The 25149-nt window shown below is 53.3% G+C and overlaps 1 protein-coding gene and 1 pseudogene across 2 annotated transcripts in view; one reads left to right on the top strand and one right to left on the bottom strand.

Moving 5' to 3' along the window:
• Nucleotides 1–4320: 4320 nt before the first annotated feature.
• Nucleotides 4321–19086, bottom strand: LOC307184374 (H-2 class I histocompatibility antigen, Q10 alpha chain-like). The gene is made up of 8 exons (XM_079917865.1): nucleotides 18846–19086; nucleotides 14969–15076; nucleotides 9561–9821; nucleotides 7850–8125; nucleotides 5199–5468; nucleotides 4985–5080; nucleotides 4627–4659; nucleotides 4321–4448 (listed from the first exon to the last, which is right to left on the bottom strand). The coding sequence occupies exons 2-8, from the start codon at nucleotides 15015–15017 to the stop codon at nucleotides 4384–4386; spliced, it is 1050 nt and encodes a 349-aa protein (XP_079773991.1). The 5' UTR covers nucleotides 15018–15076; nucleotides 18846–19086; the 3' UTR covers nucleotides 4321–4383.
• LOC307184944 (interferon-gamma-inducible GTPase 10-like) overlaps nucleotides 18408–25149 on the top strand; it is a 22394-nt pseudogene continuing 15652 nt past the window's right edge. The window contains exons 1-3 of the transcript in view: nucleotides 18408–18415; nucleotides 18868–19215; nucleotides 23405–23465. The product of the transcript in view is annotated as an interferon-gamma-inducible GTPase 10-like (transcript). The remainder of the gene's footprint in view (nucleotides 18416–18867; nucleotides 19216–23404; nucleotides 23466–25149) is intronic.

The following is a 25149-nucleotide window of genomic DNA, read 5'->3' as shown; positions in this document are numbered from 1 at the left end:
CCCCTGAAAAGTTGTGGTTTGGGACAGGACTTCTCAGTTGAGTGGTCAGCATGTGAGATTTGTGCCAAGGGGGGTGCGGAGGATATCAGGGTGGCCTGAGGCCTTGAAGTCTGGACTCTACCCCCAGGGTGAGCGAGGGGTGGGTCTTCGGGTGGAGATCCCACAATTCTGAGCCCCAGCCAGCCCGGTCTGGCTGACAGAGGGAAGCAGTTCCCAGGAGAGGTCTGTGGCAGTACCCTCAGGACGCAAAGTCAGTGCCCTGCTGACAAGTTTCTCACCTGGTAGGGGTGGCTGCGGAAGGAACCCAGGAGAGAGGCCGGCATCCGGGCTGGTCCAGTTGGGCCCATAGCCCCGGACTTTGGTTGAAACCACTGACAAGCTGCTACTAATCAGAGAAACAAAAATGAGGGTGGGGTAAAGCCTGGGTTAGGGGAAACGGCCATGCTCTCTGGGCCTGTTCCTTCCTCTGTGGAATCAGACTCAGGACCCCTAGGTTCACCTCCTACCTGGCTGGCGGGTGCTAGTTGAAGCATCTGCCTTTGCTTCCGTTTTTGCAGGTGCACCAGACTTAGACCAATCTGTGTTGGGGAGGGGGTGGGAGGTAAGAGAGAGACACACTTGAGAGAGCTCACAGCCTGGACAGGAAGGACTGTAATGTGAGAGGCCTCAAGACCTCAGCAGAGGGGAGTCGCATGACGGGGTGGGGTAGTGAGAGTGTCAAATTATCAGGGGCTCCTACAGATGCTTTAGCGTCCCTTTAGGTCTTAAATCTCTTATTTTATTTTTTATTTTTATATACTTTTTGGTTCTTTCCCCTAAAATGTATTTTATGGTTCCATGGGCAAAACAGTGAACTAGCCTCTAAGGGAAATATGATTAAAACAAAATAAAGTTGAAGTTGCTCAGTTGCCGAGGAGCTCATAACCCAGTTAGGGAGCAGACACTTCCTGAACGTCACGACGGTGGCGCCATTGGCAGCATAAAGGCTGGTAGGTTCTGCCTGGGGTGCGAAGTTGCGGTGAGGGCTGCTTCAGCAGGGAAGGGTTAGTAGGACTCAGGAAGGGGGAGGAAGGGCCCCCAGGCCAGGGTAGGCGTAGCGGCTGTCCCTTCACCTCAGGCACTTCCGTCTACCAGTCCCCTGGTCCCGGAGCTCCAGGTCTTCTTGCAGATGTCGTGTTCTGGTGAGAAGGCAGGAGGCCGAGTGGACAGAGGGTGAGGAAAGCCAGCAGGAAAAGGCTGCGAGGCGCAAAAACTAGGGTTTGCTGATGGATATCCAGGACAGATATTGACTGCTCGGCCTTTGCCCTCTGGTAGTTTCTAAACCAAGTAGCCAGTGAGGCTAATGGAAGAGCGAAATGACTGTAGCCTTTGGGTGGCAGGTGCCTGGGGCCCTGCTACTGTCCTGTAGGGGCTGTTGTGGGACTGTTCCAGTCCATGGCCTCTCTGCCCCTTTTCCTCATCTGGAGGGATGGTCCTATAATCCCGCGGCCCCAGAGGTATTCAGGGTCCTAGACACAGAGAAGCACAGAACTGGATGGGAACTTCCGGCCCATTCTGCCCAGGGCTTGCACTTATAGAAGCCGGACCCTCTATCTAAGGCTCCCTGAATATTCAATGCCCTTGCGTCAAAGAAGCCATGCAAATTGCCAGTCTAAGGTCTACACTTGGCTGGGCAGGACCAAAGCTGAGGAGGTGGGTCTGGGAGGTGTGTAGAGGAGCGTGAAGCCTTGGCGATATGTGTAGGGTACAGAAAGATGACACAGCTGTACCAATTCAAAGAGAGAATGACTGGCCAGAAGCCTCCTCCAATCTGCTTCTCCCCAAACACACTCTGCCTCTACCCCTTCCCCAGGGAAGAACGTTTCACTTCTGCTCAGGAGGACCTAAGTGCATCCAGGGCTGAGGGAACCTTGAGGGTCCACCTGGGCACTTGTGCCTCCTATCTGTAGGGGCCAGACCTGCCCCGTTTCCTAACTTGTCTCACCAGTCAGACAACTGTAAAAATAAAACATGTTTATTGCTGCAAAACCTTATTAATACAGGTCCATAATCTCTTACCCGAAACCCTTAGGGCCAGATGTATTTCAGAATTTAGAATTCTTTGGGCTTTAGAAAGCTACCCAGGTATGGATGCTGAATATTACATAATACTACCAGAGGGGTCTGGGGTGACGCCCCATAATCCCCCAGATCAATATTTCTGTGGAAAATTGTGAAAAGGCGCACTAGAAGAATAAATGAGCATGAATAACACTGTTTTTTTGGGCCACACCGCACGACATATGGGATCTTAGTTCCCCGACCAGGGATCCAACCCACGCCCCCTGCAGTGGAAGCACAGAACCTGACTTCACTTTAAGGTTTTTTTTTTGTTTGTTTTTCCTCCCACCTCTCTCCCAGGTCAGTTTTTTTTTTTTTTTAGTTTTAGTTTAATATTTATTTATTTATTTTTGGTTGCGTTGGGTCTTAGTTGCGGCACACGGGATCTTTCCTCGTGGCACACAGGCTTCTCTCTAGTTGTGGTGGGCAGGTTCCAGAGCGAGCAGACTCAGTAGTTGTGGTGCACAGGCTCTCTAATTGTGGCACACGGTCTCAGTAGTTGTGGCTCATGGCCTTAGTTGCCCCGCGGCATGTGGGATCTTCGTTCCCCGACCGGGAATTGAGCCTATGTCCCCTGCATTGGAAGGCAGATCCTTAACCACTGGACCACCAGGAAAGTCCCCCAGGTCAAGTTATGATGACAAAGTTAGGAAGAAACTTCTGGCTTTTGGTGTTTTTTTTGGATTTCAGAATTGCAGATAAGGGATTGCAGACCTATACTTGCTTGCCTATTTACAGAACAGCACAGTTGTCATTGAGACTTTTGGTGCAGTGGCCAGACTACCTGGCCTCACATCCCAGCTCTGGCATGAACCAGCTGCGGGACCCTGGGCCTCAGTTTCCTCACCTGCAGCACAGGAGTATTAATTCTCCCGCACAGGTGTGCTTTGAGGATTAAACAGCTTAGTATACAGTACAGTGCTCAGAACCCTGCTTAGTATGTGGTTTGCTCAGCGTATATGGAACATGACAACATCACTGAGAAAGACAGACATTTAAGACACATCTTCAGGACAATCTGATAATTAAAAGCTCACTGCTGAGGTCCTGCAGGCCACCAGGGCAGGCTGAATCTTTTTCTAGTATTACAGTCGTTCACATCCTCAGGCTTGGAGCCTCCCAGGGCTGCAGACACGGAGGTTTCAAAAGTCCCCACAGGAGGCTCTGTCACACCTTGGGGTCAGCTGAAGGGGAGGCAGAGGGTGCCCTGGGAGGGGTCTGGCCTTGTGTCCTTTCTGAGCACTCCCTCTCTCTGCCAGGGCTCTGGAGTCCCAGCCCCTTAGCACATCAAATGGCCGTGAGACTGGATTCTTGTTCACAGAGGAGACATGGGGTTTCTGGTCCACTGAAGATGCAAAGGTGAGGCTGGGCCTTCTCCAGACATATCCTTCACAAGCATTTCCACAGGACACAGCGAAAAGGGGTCTTTCCCTTATTGTAACAGTAACACGTGCTTATTGCAAAAATTCAAATCATTCAAAAGGACAGGAAATAATGGAAAATATGGCCTGTGTTGTTTCTCATCCTCCAGCCGCCTGGGACCAACGAACAGGCCCCCAGGCACCTGTCTCTCTGAGCTTCTCCTCATATACACAAGGACACCCACACACCACATACACACTCACCCTCACATACACCCTATATCCTCTCACCCTCACACATACACACCCACACACCCTCACATACACATGTTCCCACCCTTGCCGCCTCCCCTACACCCTCACAGCCCCAACACTCGAATCTTCCCAAAAGCGGATCAGACATACATAAAAGAACACGCTTATAAATGAGGCAGGCATTCAGCCATTTCTTGCTGACGCTAGCAGGTGCATGAAGGATGCTGCCCCTGTAACTCTTTGACTATTGTTCTGGTTCTTCCCTGACTGCCCAGACCCTTGGTTTTCACGTTCGGGAAGTGGGAATGAGAATAACATAGCCAAACTCTCACAGGGTGCCTGAGAAGCTCAAGTGGGATTTACACTTAACATGAAACCATTCTGCAAACTGTCACGTGTAAAACAATCTGAGGAATTACTACTGCCCTTCTCCCCGTCCCCGGAACAGGAAATAATTAGACTTTTAAAAGGACTTCAGGAAGATGGCAAAGCCATCCTAGTGGCACAGACCACTTGTAACAAGACTGTTAGGGGTGAGGACGCCTCAGTTTCGGGGTGGGGTGGGCCCTTCACAGTCAGATTTCATACCAGCCAGCCAGTGCCGGGGGCCTTCAGGTCCCCAAACACCCCACAAAACACCTCCTTGATCTGTGACGGTGACCTTCAGTCAGCAGATGAGTGGAGTAGCCCCTGCTCTTGCTGGGCTTTGGGAATTATGGGGGTCCTCTCCACCTGCAGGGAGAAAGGAGGGAGGTGACCCCGGCTCCGGGATGGTGGGATGGGGCAGGAGGCTGAGGCCAGGGAAAGCACCCACCCCATGCCCCGCCCCCATCCTGAGTTCCAAGGCATCCCCGCCATGCTTGAGAACACCTGGGGCTTCCTCTCCCCAACCGGTCCACCCCACAGTCACCTGAGGCTTGCTCGTAAGATTCCTTATGTCTGGCTGTGGGGAAAGAGAACACAAGAGAGGAGGTGGGTGGTGTGTCCCCACCTTCTCCCTCCCGCTCCCGCTCTGGGCCCTTCCCAAAGTCAGGCCCAGTGGTGTCCCCTGACTGTGGGATCTGCAGGGTCCTCGGGGTGGTGTGCAGCTGTGGGGTGGGGACGTTTGGGCTTTTCCACAGGTGGGGGACAGGGGGCAGGACCTCAGCAGTAGTTGCTGCTCCCCAGGAGGGAACAGTTCTAGCTGCAGGGATGGGAGCACAGCATTCTTCCCCATAAGGCTGGACCAGCCAGAGGGCCTCCCACTCCTTTGTTTCTTCCCCACCTACCTTGAATGCACTTGGTCAAGGTCACACCACCAACAACCACCAGCAAGACCAGGATGAGGGAGATAACCACAGCAGTAAGTCCAGGATGAGAGGACTCTAAGAAAAGACAGAGAAAAGGGGCCCCCCCACCCCCAGTCCATGGGACTGTCTCCAAGTGCCCTGGGCCCTCCCCAGCCCCTCCTCACCCGCTCCGGGCCAAGCCCCAGCTCCTCACCCCAGGACACAGTGAGCGTGTGGTTCAGGCTGGAGTGCTGCACGCGGCAGGTGTACTGGGCCTTCTTCCCCGCCGGCACCCACACAGCCGCCCACGTCTGATAGGTGCCGTCCCCACTGGGGCGTGTCTCCGCACACTCGGAGTCCAGTTCCTTCTCCGCCAGCCACCAGCTCAGCAAGATGTTGTGTGGATAGAAGCCCAGGGCCCAGCACCTCAGGATGGTGCCGCCATCCTTGGCCGAGTGCTCTGTTATCCGCACTGTGGGTGGCTCTGCAGGGAGAGGGGGAGCGAGGAAGGCTGCTGAGTGCCTGCGCTCTGCCCATCCCTCATGCTTAATCCCGGGCTCCTCCCGCATCCTCCAGGGTGGAGGACAAGGAAATAGGGACAGGGTCTCTCTCCGGGGAAGGCACCCAATTACTGCTGCAAGCAGGGACAACCCACTGCCCACCATTCCAGAAGGGCACTGTCCCGGGAACTTCCATGAGGGGGATATGACCTCCTGCCCCCAACCTCCAAGGAGGGTCCTGGGTGGGGCTGTTGGGCCCTAGACTGACCCTCCCCCTTCTCCCTACAGAGACTCTAGGGTTTTCTCAGAGGCTTGACATACTTCCCCCTGTGACTTCCTGCATACAGGAGGTGCCTAATAAGACTTTGTTAAGTGAGGGCAAGAAGGATGATACTTCTCTGACCCTATAATGAGAATGGTTATGACTGTGGGCTCCGGAGCTGGACATCCTGGCCATGAAGCCCAGTCTGACTTTGGTCCACAGCCCTCTGCCAGCGCTCAGGGCCTTCCTTCATCATTCCTTCCGCTCAGAGTTCGAGTTCCAAATGACGTAATTCAGGGGTGATAGTTCATTTTCTGTATCCACTTCCCTGGTCCACGGGATGCCCAAGCATTTGGTCAAACATCTTTCTGGGTGTGTGATGGTGTTTCTGGGTGGTATTAACATTTGAATCAGTGGACTCAGTAAAGCAGATTGCCTTCTGCAGTGTGCGTGAGCCCATTCACTGAGCTGAAGATCTGAACGGGACAAGGAGGCTGAGTAATAGGGAGCTCCTCTAGCCTTACTACTGAGCTGGAACACGGGTCTCTCCTGCCTTGAGACTCAAAAAATGAAACACTGGGCTTCCCTGGTGGCGCAGTGGTTGAGAGTCCGCCTGCCGATGCCGGGGACGTGGGTTCGTGCCCCGGTCCGGGAAGATCCCACATGCCGCAGAGCGGCTGGGCCCGTGAGCCATGGCCGCTGAGCCTGCGCGTCTGGAGCCTGAGCTCCGCAACGGGAGAGGTCACAGCAGTGAGAGGCCCGCGTACCGCAAAAAAAAAAAAAAAAAAAAAAAAAAAGAAACACTGACTCTTCTTGGGTCTCGAACTTTCCAGCATTCGGACTGGAACTACACATTGGTTCTCCCGGTTCTCAGGCCTTTGGTCTCAGACTGGAACTGCAACATCAGCTCTTCCTGGGACTCCAGCTTCCTGACCGCAGATCTTGGAACTTCTCTACCTCCATAGTCATGTGACCCAACTCCTTAGAACACATCTCTTTTTTCCTCTCTCTATGCATCCTGTGGGTTCTGTTTCTGTGGAGAATCCTGACTAATCTACCAGGTGAAGGACAGAAGACAACACCTGGTGCTGAATGAGAGTTCCACACTACTTATTTAACGCACACCAATATGTTTGCTTTGGGGAGGCAGCAGGTATTATTGCCACCCTCATGATACTGATGAGGAAACTGAGGCACAGAGAGGGCAAGTAACTTGCCCAAGGTCACACAGCCAGCAAATCCTGGAGCTGAGCTGTGTATCTAGAGGCTAGGCTCCAGTGCCTGAGCCCTGAACCACCACGCTCTGCTCTCATAATCACATCTTCTGCTCCTGATGTTACCTGTCCTGGCCTCCCTTTGAGGAATATCCTCCCCATTACCTCAACTGATTCACATCCCACTGCTCAATCACCAGACATCACGGTGTGCTGGGTGCTCTGATCAGCCCCACCCCCAGCAGCTTCCCTGACCACCACAGCCGCGAGGCTTTCACCCTCGGCACCCCAAAGCACCCACCTTCCCTAGTGTCCATCCCAGCCCTTGTGTCTCCAGCCCTGCTGACTGGGTTCAGGAGAAGTTTGCGATGCACCTGGAGTCCGGGGAGCATGTTTAGCATGAGGGGTATGAGGGAGGAGAGGGGCAGAGGGCTTCAGTTTCCCTGGCAGTCCCCAGTGGTCCAGGAAGTGGTGAGGGATGCAGACCCTGGGGCCTGGGGTCTGTTTCCCAAGGAGCAGAGCCAAAGGATGTTAAACCCCAAAAGGATTTTATGAGCACTTAGTTTAACCCACTCGCTCTGTAGATGAACAAAATGAGGCCCAGAAAAAGGGGGTTTATTCTCCAAGACCACACTGGGACAGGGGAGGCTCCACAACTCCCCACTCCACCTCACTTGAAGGCCTGTGGTCTGGGCTTTCTTCCTCCTCTGCAGGAAAAAGCTGTTGGCTAGCTGGCCATCTTTCTGGGTCCTAGTGGGCTTGTCTGAGCCAGGGGGACACTGCCTGCTTCCTCACCCCCCTCCCCCCGCAAAGGCTTCTCTGTCAAATGGGATGGCTCTCGACAATGGGAGCATGGGGCCATTCTGCATTGCCACAGGGTGGGCCTTACCTCTCCGGCTGAATCTCTGGCCTCCCAGCTCCAGGTATCTGTGCAGAGAGGCAAGGCAGGGGCCTTCCAGGTAGGCCTTGTCGTACTCTGCGTAGCAGCGCTCTGTCTCCCACCAGTGCTTGGTCCGCATGGCCACGGGCTCAGCTGACACCCAGCTCAGGGTTTCCAGGTCCAGCGACAGGTGGTCCTGCCCATCGTAGCCAAACTGCCAGAAGCCCCTGTAGCGGCCGTCTTCCTGGATCTCACAGCCGAACATGCGCTGAGTGCTGTGCATCCCTGTGTGTGCAGGTAAGAAGACTTTGGTTAGTGGTGGCCGGGGGTGTCAAGTCCCTGAGAGGCACGGAGAAGCCCACCACCCAGAGGGGACTCCAAAGGGTGGAGGGACAGGGTGTCAAGCATTTAAAAAACAAAAACAAAAACTGGGGCTTCCCTGTGGCGCAGTGGTTAAAAATCCGTCTGCCAATGCAGGGGACACGGGCTCTAGCCCTGGTCTGGGAAGATCCCACATGCCATGGAGCAACTAAGCCCGTGCACCACAACTATTGAGCCTGCACTCCAGAGCCCGTGAGCCACAACTACTGAAACCTGTGCGCCTAGAGCCCGTGCTCTGCAACAAGAGAAGCCACCGCAGTGAGAAGCCCGCGCACTGCAGCGAAGAGTAGCCCCCGCTCGCCACAACTAGAGAAAGCCCGTGTGCAGCAACGAAGACCCAATGCAGCCAAAAATAAATAAATAAAATAAATAAGTTTATTAAAAAAAATCTCCCAAGTAATTTTGATAAGCAGCCTGGGCTGAGAAACCTGCTGGGCCTCTCATGTGGGATGAACACTCAAGTTCATATTTAGACACATCCTTATTTCATATCCCACACTACTTATGGGTGTATAATGTCCTCAGTGCTAAGACTACGTCATGCCATGCTTATCCCGGGGGCCCTGGGCTGGTGCACAGCCCTTCCCAGGCTCAGTCCTTTATATCTACTCTTTCTATTTTTTTTGCGATACGCAGCCCTCTCACTGCTATGGCCTCTTCCGTTGCAGAGCACAGGCTCCGGACGCGCAGGCTCAGTGGCCATGGCTCACGGGCCCAGCCGCTCCGCGGCATGTGGGATCTTCCCAGACTGGGGCACGAACCCGTGTCCCCTGCATCGGCAGGCGGACTCTCAACCACTGCGCCACCAGGGGAGCCCTATATCTACTCTTTCTGAGGCCTCTGGGGACCCGAGGCTTTTAGTTTGGTCATTTGGGTGTGTCTGGCCACAGAGCAGGAGGGTATTGTGTGAACGAGCTGTGCTCCATAAGCACTTTATGGAGAATTAGCAGCAGCCTTGGTGGTAGCTGTAAGCTCGCTGCTGCTGAGATGGGGAAGCTGAGATGGCATCTTGAGGACCTGGGTGGGAAGGCGTGATTTGAGGGTGGTGCGTGAGGCAGGTAAAAGCCTCTCCCAGTCTGCTGAGGTCCAGAACCCTGGGTAGCCAAGGGGAGAGGGGGAGCTATCATGGGCCCTCTGCTCCTGTGGAGGCCTGCTGCACTGGCCTGTGGGCTGGCTGCTGAAGCCCTGATTCTGAGGCCCTGAGGCCCCTGCTTGGCTGTGGGGGAAGGAGACTGAGAAGAGCCAAGTATCAGAAGCTTGTCCCACACCCTATGACGGGCATGGCTGCCTCGAGGGTCAGTGTGCAGAGCGTGAAGCATGGGGAGTCCGCCCAACGCACCGCTGCTGTGGTTGTGGTAGCCCATCACCGTCCACATCTCCACCTGCTGCACCTCCGCCCATTTCTCCTGCTTCCTGGTCTCCGTCTCCCAGTACTGGGCATCCATCGGCGTCATCCACGGGGCCTGGGGCTCAGCCTTGCCCACACGACTGTCAAACCGGATGAAGGGCTGGTCGTCCACGTAGCCTACAGCCAGAAACTTAGGGAGGCTTGGGCCTGGCTCTGATAGGGTCAGGTAGTAGTAGTGGAGCGAGTGTGTCCCTGTGGAAACACAGGCTGGTCTCAGGCTCACATGGACTGCCTGGGTCTGCACTGGGTGGGGGTCGGGGGAGGGTGGTCAGTGTGCTGGGTAGGGTTGGCAGTGGAAACGTATCCAGAGAATTCGTTATCAGCAAGAACTGGGAATTTCAGTGGAAAAAATAAGGGCATCCAAAGAGTTTAAATATAGACAGAATCAGTCAAACACTGAGAACAAAGTTCATGCATTAAGGCTTATGGATTTCCTTCCCAGAAAGTTTCTCAGCTCTTCACTCAGGGCCTACTTACTCATACTTTATACTCATCTCTAATAAGTATGATTTTCTGGTTTCCCATTTCAAATTAAAAAGATTTCTTTTTAAGAGTTGGTTGTTTGGAAGCTTAATTTATGTGGAATTATTCATTGCCCAGACATACCTGGGAAAGGTTGGCCATCATTCTTACCTTGAATCACTGCCGCCAAGCTGGTGGCATCTTGACTCCATTCCCCACTCCCTCCTGCTCCCACAGCAGACGTTACTAGTCAATCTCTTTTCTCTTTGAGTCCAAATGCTGCCCCTCTACTATGTCTCCAAAAGCGCCAACTCATCAATTAAACTTGGTGCTGGAGATGAAATCTACTTAGCAGCCAGTCCTGACTCAAGCTATTAAAACAAATGCTGTATCTTAAGAAACTCAGGCCACATTTCTCAGAGATATCCCTGGCTTACTCTCTTACCTAATTTTTAAAAAACTTCTTGCTCAGAAGTTTTTATCCCTCAACACTCCTGTCTCTGTTATTTTTCTCCATAGCACTACACTTCCTAGAGAATATGCACTTTGTTTGTCTTGTTAATGGTCTGTCTCTCCTCTGCCACGTCAGCTCCCTAAGGGCAGCGATTCCTGTATGGATTGTTCTGTTTCCCCAGCACCTAGATTAGCTTCTGGCACACAGTAGGTGCTCAATGGTTGAACATTCAAGTGAGAAAGGAGAAGTCAAACACATCTCCCCACTCACAGCTCTTTTTTTTTTACTGCCTTCTTGCTATTTCAGGCCACACCGAACTCCGCCCAGGCCCTCTGCACCTGCTGTTTCTTCTGCCCTGGGCACTCCCCTCTCTGTTTTCTCTCAGCCAGTTTCCTCATTCCTCAGGTTGCAGTAAGGTGTCCCCTCCTCCAGGAAGTCCTCCTGATTTCAGCCTGATGTCCCTCAGAGGGGTCTCAATAGTGTCCTGTGCTCCCTGTGAAACTGTGGACTCCATGAGGGTGGGCAATACATCTGACTCTGTCATCGCTGTTTCCCCAGGGCCTAGCAGCACAGCTGGCACACAGTGAGCACTTACTTCTGGCCTTTGTTGAACTGGACAAAAAATAAGAACATGAATCGCAGTGACAATAATCACAGCTGCCATTTTGGGAATGACCACTGTGTGCACTGGTTTAACGGCTCCTCACTCACTACCTCAGTTGATCTTTACAATAAACCTAAGAGGTCAGTGTGGTTGGCCCCATTTTACAGATAAAGGAACCGAGGTCCAGGGGAGGCCACGTATAGCACTCAAAGGCATGCACTGGAAAGAGGGCAGCCCAGATTCTCTCCCCAGGGTTCGCTGCCTTTTTCTAAGCTGAGGAAAGAGGTGTTCTCTTCTCACGGCTGGAGAAACCTCCTTCTGGGAGGCAAGAGGGGTCCATGTTAAGAGTGTTTGAGTGAAGGGTTAACATCGGGTCTGGGCTGGTGTGGGCCTCCTGGGAAATGCCTGGAGTCTCTCTCACGGTGCTGTTGGCTTGCACACCATTGAGTTAAGATCAGTGTGGTGTGCTCCTGTGCTGGCAGCTGTGAACAGGCACAAAGGCGTTGGGGAGAACAGAGGCTACGGTTTCTCTGTGTCAAGGTGACCCACCCACTCCTTGGCTCTGATCTGCAGCAGCTCTACCTGCCCTGGAAGTGAGGGAGGGCAAAAATCCTGTGTCTTTGGGTAGCTGCTGGCCTCCTGGGTGGTGAGGAAGCCATGCCAGCTGGGCTTCCTGTCCTGCCTCTGTCTCCACAGCTCAGGAAGCATAGTGTGGTAGGCTGAATAATGGCCCCCCAAGATATCCCTGGAACCTTTGAATGTTACCTTATATGGTACCAGGAGTTTTGCAGATGAAATTAAGGATCTTGAGATGGAGGGATTATCCTGGATTGTCTAGGCGGGCCCTAATGTGTCCTTAGAAGAGGGAGGCGGAGGGAGAGTCCATGACGTCAGAGGAGAAGGTGATGTGAAGATGGAGAAGAGAAAGATGCAGGAAGGCACCACGTGCCAAGAAATGCAGCTCTAGAAGCTGGAAGAGGCAAGGAAACAGATTCTCCGTTACAGCCTCTTTAGGGAGCCGGCCCTGCCAACACCTTGATTTCAGCCCAGTGAAACCCATTTTGGACTTCTGACCTCCAGAACTGAAATAGAAGAAATGTGTAGCTTGTAGCCCCCAAGCTGTGGTCATCTGTTACAGCAGCTACAGGAAACAGATAGTATTCGACTGAAGCCCATTAGGTCCTGAGAGTTTGGTGGCCAGTGAGTCCCGGGGCCGGGGGAGGGTAGTGGAGGGGGTAGGGAGAGAGAGAGGGAGGAGAATGCACCATCTGGGAGCAAGGACATCCTCTGAAAGCTGTGCCAAAGACTGAGGGACACAGAAGTAGAGGCCCAGGAACCCTGGTGCTCCCATCACCTAAGCAAAGAGGCCGTGAAGGGACGGATGTGCTCTTCCCCAGGTGCAGAAAATGCAGGAAAGAGCAAGCGATCCTGAGGTCAGGCCTGGTGGGAAAGGGAGCAACACACACCTGGTCGTTCTGTTAGGGCAGGTGCACGACCTTGCTTACTATGTAATGTTACTATTTATTAATGTTAGCTGCTTTAGTGGCCAGTTATTTTTGGTTAAAATGAAGGGAAGTCGATCAATATATATATATATATATATATATATATATATATTTTAAAATTTACGAAACACTTTTAAAGCACTTAGGGGCTGGCCCTGTCCTGAGCACTTTATAAGATGTTGGCCAGGTCATCCTCATAACAACTTTATCAGGAGGGTACTATTGTACCTATCTAGGACAAATGGGGAAACTGAGCCACAGGGAGGCAAAGCCACCTGCAAAGCTCACACCAGTAGTGAAAGGCAGGAACAGACTGCGCACCCAGATTCTCCAGGTGATCCTTGGCTTGCACCCACCCTTTAGTGAACCCACTTCTGGGTGACACTGAGTGGCTGGGGACACATGAGAAGGCCCCTCCCCATGGCATCTCTCCACTCTCTGCCCTCCCAAGGCACCATCCTGGCTGCAATTTAAGATGGCTCAGCTCTGCTCATCCTGGCAGCCTAGATCATATGGCCCAGCAGGGCCCACCCTGCCGCCCCACTCAGCAAGTACCTTCTGAGCACCTACAGTTTGGCTATCTCCGAGGCCCTGGGGATGCTGGGGTAACCCAAAGAGCCCCAAGTGCGGGCTGTCAGCAAGCTTACATGACTGTAGGATAAGCAAGATAAAGGAGTAAAATGTATAGTAGGCTGGATAGTGATAAGTGCTGAGGGAAAAAAATAAAGCAGAGATATACAAAATATCAGGGGAGGAGTTGAAAATTTTAGATAGAATGGGCAGGGAAGCCCTTCCCAGAAAGGAAACTATTAAAGAACTCAAGGAACCAGCATGTAAAGATCTGGGAGACAGAATTCCAGGTCTGCAGAGGGGAATGTCAGTGCAAAGGTCCTGAGGCAGGAGCATGCTTGGGGTGTTCTGAGGCTGCTGCAAGAATGCAGGGGAAAAATAAAATGGTGTGATTCAGTGTAGTAGGTGTAGGGGTGAAAGAAGGGGCTGAATTCTGAATCCTTCCCAGGCTTGTCCAGATGGTGTCTGGAATGGCCTGGATATAGCCCTCTGGCCTAGCCCTCCCTGCCACGAGGGCTCTGGTTCCTGGCATCTGCTCTGCCCTGGACTGCTTCACCATGGCCTACGTCCTGGCATCTGGTACGCATCCTGAGAGTCAAGGACCTGCTTTTAGGGCAAGTTCATGATTGTGACCCCCTCAGCTGACTTCCAGGTACTGCCTCCGGGAGGCGCCTGCCATCCCTTCCTCTCTGAAAATCCCACTGCTCTCTGCTCTGCCTGCCAGATGGTCTTGAGAGCCCAGCCGGCTCTCTGCAGGGGCTCACATCCTGCCATTCCCATCTTTTCCCCAGGAGGACCGTCTCAGCTGGGACTAGACTCCCACTTGCTAACTGGGCCCAGGAGGGATCATCATGCCTTGGGCTGCAGAGTGTGGCAAAAGAAGCCGAAGGAGGCCATCTCCTGGCTTTGGAGGTGATACCACCTGCCAGGCTGGGGGGTCAGTGCCACGCACTGTGGGACCATGGCAGGAGGAAGTGGGGGACACACAGCAAGCGTCCAGGGGGATCTGCTCCTGCTGTGACATGGCCTAAGGAAGTGGCTACATGCCCATCATTGCTTCAGGGCCTGTTTGTATCATCAGCTTCCCACCCCCGACCCCCTCCACTGCCACTTCCTGGTCCCTGGGCCATGTGGCCAGCCCCCAACAAGGAGCAGTCCTGCACCCGCTTTGGCCCAGCCTTTTACCTTCTCTGACTGTGGTGGAGGAGGGAGGAGGCCAGCCCCTTTCCCACTCTGCCCAGGAGACTTTTGTGCATCTGCCTCACTTCCCCCACAATCCACGTAGCACTGCCAGTTCCTAGCTGCGTGGCCTTGAGGAAGTTATTTCACAGCTCCAAGCCTTGGTGTCCTCATCTGTAAGTGGGTGCAATTAACTGACCTGCTCCAGAGTGCTAGAGCATTCGGTGAGATAATGAAAATAAGGAAGAAGTACAGGCATGGAGACCTCATCTTCTTAGTCTTAGAGCTTTCCTATTCCGAAGGGAGAGGTGGCCGTGGGAAGGAGAGAGCTGGAGTCGGGGGTGGGGAAAGATGACTGAGTGAGGGGCCAGCTCACTGGAGGTCAGGTCTCATCCCCTGGGACACCCTCCAAAGGCTCTGGCCTCTGTGTCCTCTACCCTGGCAGAGTTCCCCCACCCTAAGACAGTATACCAGATTCCAAGACTGTGCACACGGCCTCCTGCAGACTGGGGGCTCCTGGCCTCCACCATCCTACCCCTTGTTCAGCAGATAGGCACGATCTTACCTGTAGGCCATGGCTTCTTTTCCAACTTCAGGTTTGCCAGTTCTGCCATCACCACCTCTGCCCTGGCCGCCGGGCTGTTGGCCACCAAGGGCAGCCCCCAGGGACTCTCTGCAAGGGAGAAACGGAAAAGGGAAGTATGAATCTCAAGGTATAAACATCCTACGCATCCTTGTGTCTGCTGGGAGAGATAGTATGGAATGACGATGAGAGGCACGTTGAAAGGGAAGAGGGATGTGGGGCCTTTGCCACAGGAGTGGCTGGAAGCTCCCCCCAGCACCCAGGCACAAAGCCAGCAGGGCTGAGGTCTGGGCCTCGGTGCCAGGCGTGGTTCCTGAGCTCTACAAGTATTGATTCGTGGTGTTTTCCCTGCATTCCTGTGAGGCAGGTCTTGATTGTTCCCACTTAGAGAGGAGGGAAACCAGGACTGGGCTTTGCTAGAGGTTCTCCATCCGGCTGCCCAACGCTGCTTTGACTATCCTGCCATTGATATGGATTTAGTAGATTTGGGGGTAAGGGAGGGCTGCACACTGGCGGGCGTTGAAAACTCCCAGGTGATTCTCATGTGCTGCCCAGGTCCTCCTGGCTCTGCCCTGCCCACCTGCTCAGCTGTGCCAGCCCTGACCTCTCTCCGCTTGCAATATTACTCATTTGACAAACATCTATTGAGCACCTACTACAAGCCAGGCACTGAGCCAGGTGGGGGTGTGTGTGGGGACAGAGAGACAGACATAGCCCCCAGGGAGCTCAGGTCTGGCAGGGAAGGGGACAATCGAGCAATTACACAAGCAGATCCACTAAGGCCAGTGGGGGCTGACAAGTGTCGGGGAGCAGAAGTACCAGGTGCCGGGGGCATCCTGGGGCAGGAGGGTGCCGAGGTCAGGGGTCTTGTAGGCTGAAACCTGGAGGAGACCTCACCAGTGTGAGTTACCTGGCAGTAGGGTGCGTGAGGAGGGAAGGAAATGTTGGGCTCGTGTGAGTCTAGTGTAGTTTCAGAACTTGCTGCATCAGCCTCGCCCGGGGAAATGCAAATTCTTGGGCCCCAGCCCTACTGAGTCAGAAGCTCTGGGGGTGGGTCCTAGCTTTCTGTAGTTCAGCAAGCCCTCTGGGTGATTCTAAGGTTTGAGAACTGCTCTAGGCAAAAGCACTAGCACATGGGAATGCCTGGAATGAAAAAGAGTGTGGTGTGTTCAGGAAAACCAAGGTCAAGGGACGACTACAAATGCAAGAGATGAGTCTGGGGAGGAAAAAAAAGGGCTAGATTGCCTCTTCGTGCCTCAGTTTCTCCTTGAGGCCAAATTGGGTCAGGTCCTATGGGCTGGAGTTCAAGGGCAAGGTCTGGGCCACAGAAAGGGTGTGGCTGTGGACAGCAGGGAGGGGACCCTGAATCCCTGGCTTGGATGAACCTGAGATGGAGTGCAGGAAGGGGGAGGCAGAGTAACAAGGGCATGCAGAGTCACATGAGGAGGAGGGTGGAAAAGGGAAGAGGGAGACCAGAAGCAGTCTCAGTGGTCATGGCCCTTGAAGTTCTACAGGACTGGCCTCTGCAGTCCCTCCCCTAGCCTGCCCTTGATGCTGCTCCTGTCTCGGTGCCCCCTGGTTGCCCAGGCCAGATACCCAAGAGTACGGCCCTTACCCTGCTCTCACCCCCACTCCCCAGGCCCTAATTCCAGCTTTGCTGTAGTAACCAGCTTTGTAATCATTTATCTCTACTTAATCTGTCTCTCACAGCTTTGATCCCAAGGGCCACAGATTAGTTCTGCCATCTCCTCTCACCGGGCCAGGACTCCCTGCCTCAGCTTCTGCCTGAGGCAGCATGGGCTCCAGAGCCAGCCTGGAACCCAAATTCTAACGAGCCGTGAGACTCTGGGAGACCCTGGGTAGCCAGTTAACCTCTCTGAGCCTCAGGGTCCCTATCTTTACCATGGGGATAATAATTGAATCCTTGTCATAGGATTCAATTCTAAGCTGCTATGAGGCTTAGAACTCCCTGCTGCATGACTCATGACATCTGCCCCTTGAAATCCACTTCTTCATTCCCCACCTCCTGCAGGGAAAGCCTGGCACCCAGGAGTGTTTGAGGGGCCTTGCTGGAGATGCCTAGCTACCTCCCTGCCATGTGCCATCTCTTTCCTACAGTTTGGTACGCACCAGGGTCACCCTCCATTCCTTCCCTCCTCCTTGGCTTGGGGACCTGTCCCCCTGGGCCAGCCTTGACCATTCCCCTCACAAGGCTACAGGGTCTATGCACACACACCCATGACCATCCCTGCCACGCAGAACTGGAATCGCCTATGCGCCCCTGTATCACCCCTGGGGGGAGCTGTAAGAAGGATCCTCAGGGGCTGTGTGAACCTGAGAACCAGGGCTGGTTACAGTCTTGGCCCAGAGACACAGTGTAACCAGTCCTGGTTTTCAGGTTCACAGCCCCACTCCCCTGGGGTCCCTGTTTCAGGGACACTGGCCAAACTCGTCCCCATCCCTGGCTCCATTCTCTCCCCTGATCTCCTGCCCAGACATCCAGGGTGATTCTCCTTCAAGTGTTTCCCATGGGGAGCTGAGGGCTGAATCCTCCTGGAGATGCATCCTATTGCGTTCAGGAGCCTCAACTTGGAGGGAAAAAATAACCTCTTTATTTTCACTAACCTCTAGCTGAAGTTTGGCCTTTCTCCCATGCTGAATGGAGGTAACAGAGCTCAGCAGGATTTGCAGAACCTGTGCTTTGGTCTCTGATAGAAGCCACAGATGTTTTCGAATCACGTGACCGTTGTTGCAGACACCTGGAAATATGCTTTACCCTCACTACTTCCAAATTCTGGGAATTGTTGCTATCTAATGCATTCTTTAATGTACTAACTTAGAAGCACATATATTACATATCACAAACTTATATTTCTATTTAAATTTTTTAGTAGCTTTATAAAAACATAACTGGGTTCCTTTGGAATCCTATGTATGTCATTTTTTGTGTTAAAAACATTCTGAGACAGGGTCCAAGCACAAAAAATCTAAGAACTCCGACTCTGGATCCCAGTGCTGCCACCTAGCGCCCACTCTGGGCCCTATTTTAAATCTGTAAATTGTAAATTTTGTGTGTTCTAAGAGCCGAAATGGCTTCTTGGACGTGAAGCCCTTGGAACAGAGCCTGGAATAAAGGACATCAGCTATTATTACTGCCATGATGGTGGACACTTCCCGCCTGTGCTAATAAACTTTCGGGCATGTGTGCGGTCAGGGTGGGCGGTGCTCGGTGGTAGCGGTCGGGAATCCCGGGGGAGGTCCGGCCCAGCAGTTTTGCGCGCAGAACGGAAATGGCTAAAGGATGGAAATTCCCCGCTAGGTCAGAAAAACCCTTGTTGCTCCGCATCACCCGCCACCTCAACAAGGGGTTGCCCGGGCAACCCGAGGGAACCTCGCCAAGGAGCCAGGGAGACCTATAGCGATGGGCAGGTGCCTCGCCGAGCTAGCAGGCGGAGGCTGTGCAGGCGACGCTCAGGTTCCTGCCTCCACGGAGCTTCCCCAGGGCCTTCCTGGAGGACCCAGCCCTGGGAAGTGAGCGCGAGCGGCGTCCTCCAGAGAGGCCAAGGGACCCCCAGGAAGCTGTGGCGTCGGCTGGGTCCCCGGGGTCCCCACCCTCCTGACCGCTCAGTCCGATCAGGGGTCTGAAATGGGAGGCGGCAAAACAGGGGCCCTGCCTAGCCCGGGGCTCAGCGACCCCTGCGATCTTGGATCAGCTCTCCGATTCACCATCCGGCCCCCTCCCCAAAACCCAGAATAGCTTCCGCGTTCTTGGTGGATCTCTCCCTAGCACCGCCACAGGCGCGAGGCTGGGGGACGATTGGGGGTCCGCCCCGGCTCCCACACCTCTCCGCCCGGTTACCTGCTGCGCCCTCCCGCACCAGTCCCGACAGCAGCAGCAGCAGCGGTGGTGGCAGCGGCGACTGCCGGTCCCGCGCACTCCCGGGACTCTGCGGCCGCCTGATCGGCAGCCTCTCGCGCTGCCCCAGGGTGCCGGTCCCGGTGGAATCCGTCTTCAGCTGTGGGGCAGGGGCCTCGTGCCAACGCCGGCCGCCGGCCGACAGTAGGACGCGTCCCTCGCCGGGGTCCGGGCGGGAGAGCGCTCAGTGCCCCCAGGGCCGCGGCAGCTGCGACCCCGCCCTGGCTCAGGTTCAGGCTCCGGCCGGGCTCTGGTTGCGGCTCCACCGCACGCACCCTGGGGCCCCCCCTCAGGTCCTTGATGGCGCCCTCTGGTGGGCTCGGGAAAAGAAAACATGAAAAAACCCCAATTGTTTGCGGTAATTGTGAAATACAGCACATATGCTTCTTCACTGCCTCACGAAACGAGACCACGAGACCAGGCAGTGAAACTCAAGTTACAGCCATTTGGAAAGTCGGGCGGTGTCTGAGACAACTGTCATGTGATACGAAAACACCTGTGGTTTCTGTTGGGACCGAGGCAACGGTCCTGCTAACACCACTGAGCTTTGCTACCTCTACTCATCAGGGGATGAATGGCTAAATTTCAGCTAGAAGTTAGTGAAAATAAAGGTTATTTTCCCCATCTGGGTTCACAGACCCCCTGAATTCTGACCAGGGATTCCCATGTTCAGGATAATAGTTTTCAGCTGGGCCTTTTCTGATATTTGAAAATTCATAGGAAGAGCTTTGGTGATCCTGATTGGGGCGAGTGAGGGGAGCAATTTACACAACAGAGGGAAAGGCCAGAAGTACAGCTTTGCGCTGTCTCGGGGCCACCACACACGTGGTGTCCTGCCAAGCCAACAGGAGAGGAGAAGCCGGATTGGAACGATCTGAGTCTAGAGCACAACGTTTGTTGCATTTTAATATTGTCAAAAGAACACAAGGAGGGGAAAGAATAGAGGAAGTTGGGCATCAGAAAAATCTAGTTAATCGAGGGATGTCGCTGGTGGCACAGTGGTGAAGAATTTGCCTGCCAATGCAGGGAACACGGGTTCGAGCCCTGGTCCAGGAAGATCCCACATGCCGCGGAGTAACTAAGCCCGTGCGCCACAACTACTGAGCCTGTGAGCCACAACTACTGAGCCCACGTGTCACAACTACTGAAGCCCGGGCACCTAGAGCCCGTGCTCTGCAACAAGACAACGCAATAAGCCCACGCACTGCAATGAAGAGTAGCCCCGGCTTGCCACAACTAGAGAAAGCCCGCACACAGCAACGAAGACCCAATGCAGCCAAAAATAAATAAATAAAAATAAATAAATTTATGAGAAAAAATTCTCACCCTTCACAACCTTTGGGTAAGTTTCATCTACCAATAAGGTCTTCACTGCTCTGGCCTGAGAGCTTTGAGGGGAGGAGGGAGGAAGGAAGATGGTAAACAGGCCTCCTTCTGTGGGGGAGTGCTGGCTACCATCACCTGAGAGCAGGAAGGAACCACAAAGTTCACTGAGCTGGAGCCCTTGCCCTCTCTCACACTTCCCCCACCTTCCAAGTTCTGCTTAGCTCACCTTCAGAGAAAGATAAGGCAAGAGAAGAAATACTAAAAGTTGTCCAGGTCCACAGTCAGGAGGGACACTGGGGCGTGTGTGGTGTGGAAGGAGAGAGGAGTTGAAGTGGATGAGGGCTCCTGGCCAGTGAGGACGTAAAGCTAAAGTGACCATGGTCCTGGCAACCTTATCCTGAGAATCCTGCCTTATGGCAGCAAACCCATGAAGAGGGTGTTAATGGAGGGGAAGAGAGAGCTACAGGGGGGGTGCGGGGTGCTGGAGCTTCCTGCCAGAGAGTCTTTCCATCCACACCTTGGACCAGGAGGAGCCACACGGGGTACCCAGCTTTGATCAAAGGTACCCAGCCTTTGATCCCTTCCAGGATGAGAGGGTGCATTCCCTGTCCCTGTCCCCGCCCCGGTTTCTGGGGGCAAACCCCGAGCAGCGAATACTTGCACCCCAGGACTTCTGCTCTGGGAACCCAGAGCACCTGGGTTTTCACACTCACCAGCACCGTCCCCTTAGAGCCCCAGATTTCTGTGAGTTGAGGACCCCCTTTACACCTGCTTGAAATGCCTCACCCGGGTAGCCTCTACTGCTGGTAAAATGACTCTTCTATACATCTGATCTTTGAAGTTCTGGAAATTCACTAACCACAGAGGTAAACTGTAATCTACCGAGAGTTTAGCAAAGAGTTTTGCTTAGAAGATGTTAAAAAAAGACAAGGAAATGAAGGAAGGCTGATTAACTGAGATGACACACATTTGAGAGTGCAGGTGCACAGCAGGTGTTCCATCATGTTTGGAGCTGTTTTTTGTTTTGTTTTGTTTGTTTATTTTTAATTGGGGTATAGTTGCTTTACAATGTTGTGTTAGCTTCTGTTGTACAACAAAGTGAATCAGCTATATGTATACATATATCCCCTCCCTGTTGGACCTCCCTCCCACCCCCCCTTACAAGTCCCAGGACAAGACCTGAGTTAAGGCTGCTCTATGCCACCTGCCTCCAGCAACAGGATGGGAAATGGAGGAGGGTCTGGGACTCACATCGGAGGAGGCAGGTTGAGAGAGGCAGCATGGAGCCCAGCTGGGTTAGCAAAATGCACCACGTTTCTGTTCTTCCAGTCAAGGAGGCATTTTGTAAACAGAAACATCTAGTCCATAAGTGAGACAAGGGGGTGTGTTTGCACCTCCGGGGCAGGTCCTGGCAGCACCTCTCAGCTTGCTCTCCAATCCTTTGAGTCCTGGTCACCCAGAGCCACAGCCTCATTTTGAAAGGAGACACAAGAGAAAGACAGTTCCTCACAGCCTCTCTTGTACACTGACACTGGCACTCAGGTAAACTCAGGTGAGTGCCTGTACACTCGAGGGGGAGGAAGATGCCCCCAGAGAGCCCCTGTGTCCTGCTACATCCATTGACGATAATGACGTCACTTTACCTGTGAACGGTGTTTCGCACCTTACTGAACACTTTCGAAATTTCATGTGGTCCTTGTACCAGTGTGGAGGTGCATGCAATTTACCCCCGTTTTCCAAGTGAAGAGATAAAGATGTAGACAGGTGCTGCTAGATGTGGAATCAAGACTCATGTGTCATGTGCATTTGCTCAACGTTCATTTCAAAATTAATTAATTTTCAGCCCTCTCTGTAGGAGGACAGCCTCTGTCCAGGAGATGGTAAAGCCCCAGGGTGGGCACTGGGGTGTTCTTAGCCTAGTAGCCCCAGAAGACAGGCACGGGGTAGTGCTTCCGCCTTTGCTGAATGAGGTGTTGATACTGTGGATGCAAAGTCTCTAATCACGGGAGAAGCAGTAGGCAGCACAGCTTGGCCATCAGCTCCACTGGGCACCGCTTAAACACTGATGGTCCCAAACCCTGCTGTTATACCTGGTGGGACCGTGGACACGGTGAGCTGCTGGGACGAGAGGCTGGAGGGACAGGTACCTGTCTGACCCACGGGCTTGCTCTGGTCCTTTGGGAACCTCTTCAGGAGGTAGACACACTCATGCCCCAGACCAGACTTCCTTTGCTTTTCAATGGCCACGCTGCCTCCCAGTTGCACTTGGTGTTGAGGGTGACATGATGGCAGCCATCAGTCTCCAAGTGATGTAGTCCTCCACATCAGAGCAAACGGACAAAACCCTTGGACGCTGCCATCAGCCGGGACCTCGAATCTGGCCATGAGCTGGAGAATGGGAACCCTGGAAGGCCCCAGCCTCATCAAGGGTGCTCTGGGGTGGGAGGTGGGGGGGCAGGTGAGAACCCAGGGGTCACGCAGGCTGCCTCACACACTGGTTTTCTGCTCAAAGCCTGAGGACCCTTTCAGGTACCAACAAACTTATTTACAACTCAGTAATAGAGGCGTGATGTAGAAAACAAACCTATGGTTACCAGGGGATAAGGGGTGGGGGAGGGATAAATTGGGAGATTGGGACTGACATATATACACTACTATATATAAAATAGATAACTAATAAAACCCTGCTGTGTAGCACAGGGAATTCCACTCAATACTCTGTAATGGCCTATATGGGAAAAGAATCTGGAAAAAAAAAAAAAGAGTGGATATATGTATATGTATAACTGATTCACTTTGCTGTACGCTTGAAACTAACACAACATTGTAAATCAACTATCCTCCAATATATATTAAAAAAACAAAAATAATGATGCATATTCAAACACAATGTCACTATTAAAATTTTATTATTGAGAATATTTACTATTTGAAAAGGTTTTATGTATATTTCATATGCAAAATAAATGTTAAAGTGTAAAAAAAAAATGCCTGAGGAACTTTTCAAAACGTGCACTTTGTGCTTTTCGGGGACATTGAATGTGGATGACTGGAAGCCCTGGAAGCCCTCTGAGTCTGTTTTATGATCCTCCCCTCTACACAGTGCTTTTAGGTGAATTGCCCATTTTTCAGGGCTGCTTCCCCCACCCCAACCTTGACAGCCTATCCCTCCCCAGGGTACTGGCACTGGCCAGCCAAGCAGGGGCCGCATTGCTGCCCCCTGACCTGCTGGGTGAGGTGAGAGGCCCTGGACCTCAGGCCTGGGGTCTCTGCAGCGGGACGCCGTGCCACCTCCTGAATCACTCACCTTGGTTGTCACTGAGGTAGCCCATCGTGGCATGCAGGTAGTCCTGGAACAAGCACTGCCAGCCCAGCACCCAGGTCAGTTCTACTCCCAGGAGGCTCCCTCCTGTCTCGGAACCATGGCATCAAGGACTCCACGTTCTGATGCTCAGTGTCAGACTAGGTGACCATCCGGTCCTCCAGGCACATGAAGGCAATGTACCCAGGTATGCTGGGCTGAGCCTCTGATGCCACACGTGCAAGAACAACAGGGAGTGGAACACTGGGAAGGGCAGAGGGTCCCATCTCTAGGTCACAAGTGACCTGAGTGGTTCTGACATCACTGGTTCAAGCCCTTTGCGTGATCCCCACTTTAGAGATGAGGACACAGAGGCACAGAGAGGTTAGGACCCTGCTCATGATCACAGAGCTGGGAAGCAGTAGTGCTGGGTTAGAAGCCAGGCCATGAGGTTTCAGAGCACACAGAGGATCCCTGCAAACCTGGAGGGAAACCGCAGTGATTTTGCCACCACACTCCCACCCCTCAAGGACTCAGAAGCCCTGGGGTCCAGCCCCGGGTCGGTCCTTGCTAACCGTGTAACTTGGACACCAGTCTCTGAAATACTAAATCTCTTTTCTTTTTGAGGCAGGTGGGTGGGCAGTGACTTGGGTGAAGGGCTGGCCGGGGACCGGAAGACGTGGGTATACACAGAGCTGCACAATGGGAGATGTGTCACCAGCAGCAGAGCTGGGCTCTGGGGCTTCCCCAGGACCTAGGAGTCCTGGGGAATCACACAGGACTCCATATCTCTCTACATCTTGCTGCACCTAAAATCCGGTAAGAAGGAAAGCAGACAGGGAGGGGAACAAAAGTCACACTGGGAGGGTTTGGACAAGGGGAAGCAGAGGACAGGGGTCTATCCAGGTTCCTTCCTCTAGAGATGGCCCCTTCTCGGAGGCCACCATCTACTCTTGAACTGATTTCAGCTGCTCAATCCTCCACCTCCCAGTGTGCGCAGTGCTGTCAACCCTCAGGAGGTGACGAAATAGGGGTAGCCCGGGAAACCTAACTGAGGTGAGTTATACTTGGGAGGAGAAGCAGGGTCAGGGAATAGCCAGGCTCCTTTAGAAATGCATTCTAGGGACAGATCTGTTGCGGGAAGGGGGACCCCCTTCCAGGGCCCAAGAGTGGGCTCTTGTCTAACACTCGGAAATGAATTACCTGAGGAGACACACGTACTGACAAAGCAAAAGACTTTATTGGGAAGTGGCACCTGGGTTGTGAGCAGCAGGGTAAGGGAACCCAGGAGAGCTGCTCTGCCACGTGGCTTACAGTCTTGGGTTGTATGGTAATGGGGTTAGGTTTTGGGTTGTCTCTGGACAATCATCTTGCTTGGCCCATATTTGGTTTGACTCAGGGTCCTTCCTGGTGGCACACATCTCTCAGTCAAGATGGATTCCAGTGAGGAGGATTCTGGGAGGTCGGTAGGACACAGGGACTGGTGTCTCCTCCCTCCTTTCGGCCGCTCCCAGATTCTTCCGGTTAGTTTTCAGTGGTAGCACGGCATTCATTATCGGGACCTCTTGTTGCGAGACAACTCATGCAAGCGGTTATCACTGTTCCTGGCCAAGGAGGGAG

Source organism: Stenella coeruleoalba (assembly GCF_951394435.1).
Source record: "Stenella coeruleoalba genome assembly, chromosome: 3".
Classification (NCBI taxonomy): domain Eukaryota; kingdom Metazoa; phylum Chordata; class Mammalia; order Artiodactyla; family Delphinidae; genus Stenella; species Stenella coeruleoalba.
This window is presented reverse-complemented; position numbering and strand designations above follow the sequence as displayed.